At 46.4% G+C, this 11,889-nt stretch overlaps 1 protein-coding gene and 1 pseudogene across 1 annotated transcript; both read right to left on the bottom strand.

Annotated features, from left to right (window-relative positions):
* Window positions 1–2,116: 2,116 nt before the first annotated feature.
* Window positions 2,117–5,035, bottom strand: LOC109944028 (uncharacterized; annotated as a pseudogene).
* Window positions 5,036–10,140: 5,105 nt separating this feature from the next.
* LOC100194023 (uncharacterized) lies at window positions 10,141–11,539 on the bottom strand. The gene has a single exon (NM_001139086.2). It carries the CDS (start codon window positions 11,038–11,040, stop codon window positions 10,510–10,512), a length of 531 nt encoding a protein of 176 aa, NP_001132558.1. The 5' UTR covers window positions 11,041–11,539; the 3' UTR covers window positions 10,141–10,509.
* Window positions 11,540–11,889: the final 350 nt, after the last annotated feature.

The following is an 11,889-nucleotide window of genomic DNA, read 5'->3' as shown; positions in this document are numbered from 1 at the left end:
CGCTCGGGCACCCTCGGGGGCTGGGTCATAGTTTGCACTGCCCACTTGAGCCGGATCATCCCCGGCAGCACCCTCGGGGGCTGGGCAGTGGCCTACACTCCCCACCCGAGCCAAGTCATCCCCGGCGACATCCTCGGGGGCTGGGCATGTGTCAGCACTATCCTTGGGGTCCAAGTTCTCTGCAGTAGCCACCTCTAAGGTTGACGGGCCCTCAGCTACTTCCATAGGACCAGGACGATCCAAGTCAGTCTCCCGACCCTCGAGATCGCGCTCTAAGGTCGACGAGGCACGGGATGACCTCAACCCAGCATCAGGCACGTCAGCGCAAACCTCCATTACACCATCATCCACTGGCTCTGATAACAAGTCCTCTGGGACCATATCCTCAAGAGTCTGATCAAAGTTGGCCAGGGACAGTTCTTGCAGACCAATGAGGGCAGACAAAGCAGGAGATGGAACTCCACTACTTTCACCGCTGGCGATGAACTGCCGACTGTTTTTCCGAGTCAAAGGAATTTCATTTTCTTCCTCCTCGTCATCCACGTTGGCAACACAAGCAGCACCCCCATTGGGATCAGCAACAGATGGAGCACCCACATTGGGATCAGCAGCGGGTTGGGTACACCCATTGGGATCAGCATCAGCAAAGTCAGTCACTGGCATTTCTTCAACGGTAGGAACCGAGGTACCGACATCCCGATCTGTGGCAGAACCTCCCAAGTTATTGGGCCCACATGCACCTGTCCTTGTCCCAAAGACCTCAGACGGCTATGCATGTGCACCAGATAACTTAACAGGATCCGTCCGATTGCCCCGAGGACATCGGATAAACCACTTACAACCAGAACCGCGGGATTAAGTAACACAAATCACACACACAACATTTTTGCAGCGGAAATATTATTACCAAATTTTACAGGTTATAAAAAAATTTACATTATTTTATCGAGGTGATTACAAAAGTATAAATTTGAAATATATGCTAGCTCAAGTGACCATCCTCAATAAGAAGTATAGAAGAAGTACTTAGACTTATAAGAAGGCCGAGCCCACCGGCACTTAACACCATCAACAACAGCACAAAGTTAAAACCTGAAAAACAACAGGGAATAAAACCCTGAGTATGGAATTACTCAGCAAGTCTTACCCGACTAAGGAAAAGACTCTCAAGGGTATGCTGGATAAATAGGAGTCAAGGAGATGCTTTAGCAAGAATCAACTTATATTTTTGCAGAAGTAGCTTACTAAAGTGAGTCCTTACTTTCAATCTTTTAACGCCATATTAAGTATTAATAGACTCCATTTGCATCTAGTCTAATTTCCATCTCATCAATACAACATCATTTTTATCCATAGTGTTCACATCCTGACTCTAGGTTGTAGAAAAGTGACCAAGTCTTCATAACCGCGAAGGTACGGCGATCCGAATCGATTATACTCAGCTGAGGATCTCCAATCACACGACATATGTAGCACTTAACCCTTGCATATGTCAACCCGCCACCGGGGTTCTTAAGACCAGATCAGGTTCACGCAAACCGAGAGCACAGATACACCACCGTCCAGCCTCTTGCCACGGAGGGTACACGCTACTCTCGCCACCGCTCCACGCCCATTTCGTGTTATCTTATTCTGGTCTTAGTCTGCCTGAGGCAAGGCTTACCCATGACGAGGCATGTGACCAGTTAAAGGGTCCTCGGTCAGCACGCCTACATACGCATTAATCCTTAACCAACCTGGGTAGAACATCACCTGTTCCTAACCCAAGTCTCAATTTAAGTATTTCCATCCTTAGGATTGTGTCTGTTCCTTAGGATGAAAGAGCATCACAGGGAACTTTGCAGTAAGATCCCACTATTGCTCCAAATGAAAATATTCTTGCAGGTAGAAGCCATCCTCTCCCGGGTTAGACTGAGGACAACCTCTATCCACAAGATCTAAGCAAGGCTAAGCATTTTTGTAAATCATATTTTGATACTTCATAGAAGTATCTATAAAGGTATGGATATCAAGGAAAGCAATGCATCAAAGGGTTCCAAGCAACTCCTATGAACCTAATGCACATTTCACTAGACTTAAAGTGTGCGAAAAGTATTTAAAAACACAAGGAAAGGGGTTGCATGCACCGGGGCTTGCCTGAGTAACACTAGGTTAGTGTTTGTTAGGCGACCACTTGACGATCATCCTTATCCTAGCACTTGATCAAGCAGGTTCGTTCATCAGCATCTCCATGCGGAGTAGTCCGCGCTTGGGGTCGACTTGGCTTGTCTTCCGCATCACATGATTAATTAACGTACCTGAATGAAATGCATTATGCACATGCATGCATATCGACAAGAATATTATAAACCTAAATAATGCTACGCGATAGCGAGTTAAACATCTAGCGGCGAGGCGTTGTTCAATTTTATACGGAAATACTAGTTATTAACATACGACTATGCGCAATAATTATACTTCTCTAGCCTATTCAAAGGTATTTCATATATCACCAAACAATAGTATATATATTCACGCTCTACTTGCCTTAATTAAAGTTCGACACCAAAAACTTAATAATTCTAAATTCATTAGTCTAAGACATTTGAGTCTTAAAACAAAAACAGAAGCACGTCAACATTCTAAACTACCTGATTGGACGACTTCGCAATTGTGGACACAATTACCCCGCTACATGTAGCCCCGTATTCCAACAGGCGTCAAATAAATACGTGCCCGAGCTACAAGTGGGATAATTGTCGTGATATAAGTACCTAGCAATCTATCCATTAAACCAATTATTGGAAGTGGCGAATTAGCTTACCATAATTAAATCCGGCTTGAAATCATGAAATGGACGATGTCTTTCAGCTCTAACTTTTCCCCTGAATACACGGTGAGTGTCGCATCGAATCACACTTCTTCCACATCGAGAATTTTTCTGCCACGTACTAATTTGTTTCCCTCCGCGCCTAATCTTCTCAGATCTTTAGTGTAGACGAGGATGGCGATTGACGGCATTGACATGTCAGCACGACGATCTCCATACGACGAAGACGATGGCATGACGACTTGTTGGTGTTGATGTGCAGGAACGCTGCGCCGGCGTACTACCAGTGACGACGACAGTCGGACACTAGGGACTGGGGCGCGGAGCTGGGAGCAGGCACTGCTGTGTATGACCGCGACTAGCCGCGCAAAGTATCGAACAATCGGCAGGCGTCAACGGCGCTGCGCAGTTCGGCGCAATAGAGGAGATCCACGGCGGGGGGGTCGCGGCACCAGGAAGCTGCGCAGCAGCGACCAACCACCATGGGAGATGAGCAGCAGACCTGCACGAGCTGGAAAAAGATCCGGCGAGGAGACGCAGGGAACACTCCATGGCTGAATCTAGAGCACGCTGGTGAGCAGGGATTCGTGCGCGCGGCCCTGAATCCGAGCAGGGAAGCAGGCGCTGGAAAACTGAGAAGGAGTTGGGGTGCTCGGTGGCCATGGCTGGGCGCGCCAGGGGAGCTTCGGCAGGTCGCGGCGAGCTCGGAAGAGCAGACACGCGGAGGGAGAGGCTCGCGAGCACAGCTGGACACCGGACTTGGGGATGAAGCCGCGACGCTGGGGCGAAGGCCAAGCTAGGTCCGAGCTAGGGACGCGGCCATGGCAGAGGGCGCTCGGCTGGGAGCACCGCGGCATGAGCAGGGAGGACACGTGCAGGCGAGCTCCATGGCCGGATCTAGTCGGAGCAAGACGCGCGCAGAGAGCACTCGGCAGGGAGTTGGGGCTGGGCACCGGGCTCACGGCAGGAGAAATAGAGAGAGAGCAAGGCGCCAGAAGCTGGACGCGCGCCATGGAAATCCGGCCGAGCAGAGCACGGAACTGAGAGGAAGGAGAGCGGGCTGGGCGTGCGGCCAGGAAAGAGACTTCGGCTGGGCGGCTTCGGCTGGGCGTCGGACAGGAAGCTCTGGCCATGGATGGGGTAGAGGACGCCGGCCACGGAGAAGAAGCAAAGCACGGCTGATATTTGAAGACTCCCAGGGGCGGCGCCGTAGAAGACGAGCTCGGCTGAGAAAAATCCGGCGAGGGCGGCTGCGGGGATAAGCACCGGCGAGCCAGGAAAAATCTGCCGTTGCTAAGGACGACGGCAGAGAATTCAACAGGGAACGGCGGCGGAAAAATCTGGGAAGGAAGAAGATAGGAACGATGACGCGTAATGGATGAGGCTACGGCTGATTTTTTTTATTTTTCTTTACACGAGAACACAAAGATAATTTAATTCTCTGATTAAATCGGTGCGAAATGTAAACCGGGCAAAACAAAAGATATCCGTCAATAAGTACAGACTGCGCTTGATTTAATTTAGAGCAGATAATTTTATCCGCAGTCTGAACAGGGAAACAGATTAGTTATGAATACTCAGCTCGGTTCTAATTTTTTTTTAGCAATGCATAAGATATAGACAGTAAGGATGACATGGTTTTGATTTAGCGAATGCTTTGCAATCAGATGAGTTTGCGTCGTTATTTATATCCAAAGTTTGGGATCGGGGCGAGAAACGACGGCCCGAATAAGACAGATTTCGTCTTCGAGAATTTGTTCTATGGGATTCGACTAAAATTAGCCAAAACCATATCTAAATTATTAACCTCACGCCCGATTTTCAAAACAAATATGTTCCGAACATCACAAAAAATTAGGACGAGCCCGAATAGATGAAAATAAAAACGATGTCGCACTCACGACAGACGGCACAAATGCGATATTAAAATCGCGAGAGGCGAAGATTATTAAAATTTCGCATCCGTTTTACCCACTGATATTACGTGCTTAAATCCGTACTTGTTGTCGAGCGGAATATAAACATCTAGGGTGTTACAGCCCTCCTCCCTTAAAAGAATCTCGTCCCGAGATTCGGAGCGAAAGACTTCTAAGGGTAGAGAAGTATGTAACCCAGGTCCATATCAGCGGTAATCACAAGGCAGTCCAAACAAAGGCGAGTGTCTCAGAATGTGGTTTCTCTAGTGGACATAACAAGTATCGCCTTAGGCTAATTTAGAAATGCCCACCAATAGAGACGATATCTGCCAGAGGAACACATAAAGGTTTCATGTGTGCAGTTTGCTTTTTCTGATGACACTGTACTATCTGAGTCTTTTGAGCGAGCGGTAGATATACGACTTTACCCAAACAGAACCAGATGCAACCTCTTGGGTAAAACACACAGAAAGAGATTTACCAACAAGTGGTTACAGGAAATTCATAGCACAGGGGACGGGTGTGGATGTCGAATAACATCACAATTGACCCTTGTTAGGCTAGAAAATCTAAGTCCCAGAAGGTGATATAGATCCGAGAAAATCACCAGCGGAGGGATCTGTAGATGCGGACTTTATAACTGGTCCATTTTACCCAGTACTAATCATGGCTCGACTTGATCACCTATGCTGGGAAAACACACGTAATGCGATCGAGGCATGACTAGAGCAATAATTAGGTGGTTATTAGTCGACTTAACTTGATCTGTGCAAGTACTTTCTTAGAATGGTTTGAACCAAAGTGAGTTTAGATAACTCGAAAAAACGATCTCTAAACTCAACCTTTGTTCAAAATGCAGTTACAAGTTAGTAAAACCAACTTGTTGAACTACTTTTGACATTGAGCAAGTCCCCTCAGTACCATCGGTAAGCCAACGGTCGAGAGCTCACTCATATTAACAAGAGATTATGTATTTGGGTAAAAATTCATTTGGTCATGTTGTTCGTCCCTTTCTTCAGGCGAGATGAACTGACTTGGTTCGGAAATACATGGATTAAATAAGAGAGCGAATGAACAAACTCCTGCATCTCAGCAGCAGGGAAAGCCAAATCTCTATTTTGAGAGCTAATCAGTTGTTTTCCAACACTAAAAAGCTCCAAGGCTTCGCCTTTACACAAAGGATGCAAAGGGAACTTCTATAAGTAGTCACTAGCAAGATCAAAAGAAAAGAGACCACACATGAAAGTGGTATGCCCTTTTGATCCAACAAAGATGATAGATGTTGCTTGGTCACTTCGACAAACAACACCGAAATCGTTTCAAGGGAAGGTCGACGGAAGATAACACATCAGCGCAATCCCATAATGGATCATGACCAGAGACTTCAGTACCGGCATGCGCCAAGCAGCATAATCTTGTGTGTACATTCACAAGGGGCTCTCAGTTTCGCGGCGGTACCATAAGTTCTTAATCGTGACACCAATAATGAATCTCACGTGGTAAGAACAATTCGTGGAGTTAACATATCAATATAGTCTTATAATGGATTATGACTACTAACTGTGATACTAGCGCGTGCCAAGTAGCGCAGCCATGTGTGTGCACCCACAGGTGGCCCTCGGTTTCAGCGCGGTACCACCGATTTTAGTCATAACACCATTGCCAGACGTAACCAATAAGAAATCTCACGTGACACCAATGGATTGGGCAAGGGTGACAATATACAAAGAGATACTCCACCAGTAAAGATGGTTACAAGTAGAGAGCCAAATATATTATGGCCCGATGAAATGAACAAGGCATGGCCATAACCTAAACTGTGTGGTGAGGGAGTACGATGGGAGACTGTAAGTTCAGCCCCAAGCATATCTCTATGCCCATCGCAGAGAGTACAAGGGTCAAGGATTAGTATCTGATTAGATACAGAGGGGAAACAATCATAAGATTAAGTTGGTATGCCTTCGATAGGTATGGGGAAACCAAAGGCATCAAATTCAAGAAAATGGTCGGACATACTTTTCCTAGGTTGGGTTGATAATTCAACATGGCGATCCTTACGAACAGGCGAATTGGTTAAGGTACATCAGCTTGCACCAATAAACAAGGGAATGGTTTTAGAAGGAAGCATGACTCGAGATTCTTGTTTAAGCCTAGGCACAATTTATGTCCAACAAAGAAATTATCTACGCATTTATTTGCATGTGTTTAGTCATGGAGTGATAACGGAGAATTCAACTCTGGGGTCATGGTTCACTAAATAAGAACATGGCCTAATTTTGGGTTTAAGCAACCAAACTACCAACCTTCTATCAGCACATCAAGCACGAGAGCAAACACCATATAAGACCTGAATAGGTTACCTAAAGAATGGAGGACACCTATTTCATCGAAGTTCATAATTCAGCATTACACCATATTATCTACAATCAATGGTTACTGGAATAAAGATGAGAGAAGCATCTTGGGTGTATAGGTGACAAACATGATGCAACAATCAGGATGCATGCTCGTCCTACACGTCCTCACTGATTTTGCCAACCAAATGTGGCAATAACGTTCTATATCGGTGGCATTCTTACGACTCTCACGGTATTTTGCTAATCGTCAACTACACATACGTTTTCGAGGTTAGTGTACCTGCAGAAAAATCCATCACAGCCCATTTCCCAATGATGCAAGTCACACATGACAGTTTATCACAGTTTATACTCCATATATTGCTATATGGAGGCCAGCTCATCATTAAGCGCCGAGCCACGCATAGGCACTGTTGCCACACTTTAACCATAGGGCAACTCATTATGGTAACTTACCTTCATACCTGAGCGTAGGTGCGTCGTTACAAGTACATTACACTTCTCAGTATTCCCATGTCTGTATACCCATACACATCCATGGGGTACTGAATTCCTGGAAAAGTAAATACTCCACATCGCAGCCATCATATATACACATGTGGAACATGTATATAATCAAGCGCCACAAGTAAGCACTTCCCTAGACCGACGTTTGTTCGGTCATGCTCTCACATCTCACCTTACCTTGAGCGTCGATCCATTCAAAACTGAATGGCCTCAAAAATAACAATACACATGTATGCAATAACCCCGATTGTGGGTTAGTGTTTTAAACTAAGCCACCTAATAGTCCTTAATTTAGGGCTTAATAGAGGATGTCGCTAGCATTATAGTTTTTCAAAACTGTTTTTCAAAGCCAAACAATGTGTTTAGTTGAAAATAGGTTTTCTAAAACCAAAACTTTTGTTTTGAAAATACGTATGTGACCGTATATACTTAATCCTGCTCCGATACCAGCTGTGGCAGAACCTCCCAAGTTATTGGGCCCACATGCACCTGTCCTTGTCCCAAAGACCTCAGACGGCTATGCATGTGCACCAGATAACTTAACAGGATCCGTCCGATTGCCCCGAGGACATCGGATAAACCACTTACAACCAGAACCGCGGGATTAAGTAACACAAATCACACACACAACATTTTTGCAGCGGAAATATTATTACCAAATTTTACAGGTTATAAAAAAATTTACATTATTTTATCGGAGTGATTACAAAAGTATAAATTTGAAATATATGCTAGCTCAAGTGACCATCCTCAATAAGAAGTATAGAAGAAGTACTTAGACTTATAAGAAGGACCGAGCCCACCGGCACTTAACACCATCAACAACAGCACAAAGTTAAAACCTGAAAAACAACAGGGAATAAAACCCTGAGTATGGAATTACTCAGCAAGTCTTACCCGACTAAGGAAAAGACTCTCAAGGGTATGCTGGATAAATAGGAGTCAAGGAGAGGCTTTAGCAAGAATCAACTTATATTTTTGCAGAAGTAGCTTACTAAAGTGAGTCCTTACTTTCAATCTTTTAACGCCATATTAAGTATTAATAGACTCCATTTGCATCTAGTCTAATTTCCATCTCATCAATACAACATCATTTTTATCCATAGTGTTCACATCCTGACTCTAGGTTGTAGAAAAGTGACCAAGTCTTCATAACCGCGAAGGTACGGCGATCCGAATCGATTATACTCAGCTGAGGATCTCCAATCACACGACATATGTAGCACTTAACCCTTGCATATGTCAACCCGCCACCGGGGTTCTTAAGACCAGATCAGGTTCACGCAAACCGAGAGCACAGATACACCACCGTCCAGCCTCTTGCCACGGAGGGTACACGCTACTCTCGCCACCGCTCCACGCCCATTTCGTGTTATCTTATTCTGGTCTTAGTCTGCCCGAGGCAAGGCTTACCCATGACGAGGCATGTGACCAGTTAAAGGGTCCTCGGTCAGCACGCCTACATACGCATTAATCCTTAACCAACCTGGGTAGAACATCACCTGTTCCTAACCCAAGTCTCAATTTAAGTATTTCCATCCTTAGGATTGTGTCTGTTCCTTAGGATGAAAGAGCATCACAGGGAACTTTGCAGTAAGATCCCACTATTGCTCCAAATGAAAATATTCTTGCAGGTAGAAGCCATACTCTCCCGGGTTAGACTGAGGACAACCTCTATCCACAAGATCTAAGCAATGCTAAGCATTTTTGTAAATCATATTTTGATACTTCACAGAAGTATCTATAAATGTATGGATATCAAGGAAAGCAATGCATCAAAGGGTTCCAAGCAACTCCTATGAACCTAATGCACATTTCACTAGACTTAAAGTGTGCGAAAAGTATTTAAAAACACAAGGAAAGGGGTTGCATGCACCGGGGCTTGCCTGAGTAACACTAGGTTAGTGTTTGTTAGGCGACCACTTGACGATCATCCTTATCCTAGCACTTGATCAGGCAGGTTCGTTCATCAGCATCTCCATGCGGAGTAGTCCGCGCTTGGGGTCGACTTGACTTGTCTTCCGCATCACGTGATTAATTAACGTACCTGAATGAAATGCATTATGCACATGCATGCATATCGACAAGAATATTATAAACCTAAATAATGCTACGCGATAGCGAATTAAACACCTAGCGGCGAGGCGTTGTTCAATTTTATACGGAAATACTAGTTATTAACATACGACTATGCGCAATAATTATACTTCTCTAGCCTATTCAAAGGTATTTCATATATCACCAAACAATAGTATATATATTCACGCTCTACTTGCCTTAATTAAAGTTCGACACCAAAAACTTAATAATTCTAAATTCATTAGTCTAAGACATTTGAGTCTTAAAACAAAAACAGAAGCACGTCAACATTCTAAACTACCTGATTGGACGACTTCGCAATTGTGGACACAATTACCCCGCTACATGTAGCCCCGTATTCCAACAAGCGTCAAATAAATACGTGCCCGAGCTACAAGTGGGATAATCGTCGTGATATAAGTACCTAGCAATCTATCCATTAAACCAATTATTGGAAGTGGCGAATTAGCTTACCATAATTAAATCTGGCTTGAAATCATGAAATGGACGATGTCTTTCAGCTCTAACTTTTCCCCTGAATACACGGTGAGTGTCGCATCGAATCACACTTCTTCTTCCACATCGAGAATTTTTCCGCCACGTACTAATTTGTTTCCCTCCGCGCCTAATCTTCTCGGATCTTTAGTGTAGACGAGGATGGCGATTGACGACATTGACATGTCAGCATGACGATCTCCATACGACGAAGACGATGGCATGACGACTTGTTGGTGTTGATGTGCAGGAACGCTGCGCCGGCGTACTACCAGTGACGACGACGGTCGGACACTAGGGACTGGGGCGCGGAGCTAGGAGCAGGCACTGCTGTGTATGACCGTGACTAGCCGCGCAAAGCATCGAACAATCGGCAGGCGTCAACGGCGCTGCGCAGTTTGGCGCAGTAGAGGACATCCACGGCGGGGGGGTCGCGGCACCAGGAAGCTGCGCAGCAGCGACCAACCACCATGGGAGATGAGCAGCAGACCTGCGCGAGCTGGAAAAAGATCCGGCGAGGAGACGCAGGGAACACTCCATGGCTGAATCTAGAGCACGCTGGTGAGCAGGGATTCGTGCGCGCGGCCCTGAATCCGAGCAGGGAAGCAGGCGCTGGAAAACTGAGAAGGAGTTGGGGTGCTTGGTGGCCATGGCTAGGCGCGCCAGGGGAGCTTCGGCAGGTCGCGGCGAGCTCGGAAGAGCAGACGCGCGGAGGGAGAGGCTCGCGAGCACAGCTGGACACCGGACTTGGGGATGAAGCCGCGACGCTGGGGCGAAGGCCAAGCCAGGTCTGAGCTAGGGACGCGGCCATGGCAGAGGGCGCTCGGCTGGGAGCACCGCGGCATGAGCAGGGAGGACACGTGCAGGCGAGCTCCATGGCCGGATCTAGTCGGAGCAAGACGCGCGCAGAGAGCACTCGGCAGGGAGTTGGGGCTGGGCACCGGGCTCACGGCAGGAGAAATAGAGAGAGAGCAAGGCGCCAGAAGCTGGACGCGCGCCATGGAAATCCGGCCGAGCAGAGCACGGAACTGAGAGGAAGGAGAGCGGGCTGGGCGTGCGGCCAGGAAAGAGACTTCGGCTGGGCGGCTTCGGCTGGGCGTCGGACAGGAAGCTCTGGCCATGGATGGGGTAGAGGACGCCGGCCACGGAGAAGAAGCAAAGCACGGCTGATATTTGAAGACTCCCAGGGGCGGCGCCGTAGAAGACGAGCTCGGCTGAGAAAAATCCGGCGAGGGCGGGTGCGGGGATAAGCACCGGCGAGCCAGGAAAAATCTGCCGTTGCTAAGGACGACGGCAGAGAATTCAACAGGGAACGGCGGCGGAAAAATCTGGGAAGGAAGAAGATAGGAACGATGACGCGTAATGGATGAGGCTACGGCTGATTTTTTTTATTTTTCTTTACACGAGAACACAAAGATAATTTAATTCTCTGATTAAATCGGTGCGAAATGTAAACCGGGCAAAACAAAAGATATCCGTCAATAAGTACAGACTGCGCTTGATTTAATTTAGAGCAGATAATTTTATCCGCAGTCTGAACAGGGAAACAGATTAGTTATGAATACTCAGCTCGGTTCTAATTTTTTTTAGCAATGCATACGATATAGACAGTAAGGATGACATGGTTTTGATTTAGCGAATGCTTTGCAATCAGATGAGTTTGCGCCGTTATTTATATCCAAAGTTTGGGATCGGGGCGAGAAACGACGGCCCGAATAAGACAGAT

The sequence above is a fragment of the Zea mays genome, chromosome 2, assembly GCF_902167145.1.
Source record: "Zea mays cultivar B73 chromosome 2, Zm-B73-REFERENCE-NAM-5.0, whole genome shotgun sequence".
Classification (NCBI taxonomy): domain Eukaryota; kingdom Viridiplantae; phylum Streptophyta; class Magnoliopsida; order Poales; family Poaceae; genus Zea; species Zea mays.
The sequence above is the reverse complement of the archived record's forward strand: the minus strand, read 5'-3'. Positions and strand labels throughout refer to the sequence as shown.

Excerpts from the sequence above, each read along its gene's own strand:
- LOC100194023 (NM_001139086.2), bottom strand. The coding sequence starts at position 11,040 with ATGGAGCTCGCCTGCACGTGTCCTCCCTGCTCATGCCGCGGTGCTCCC.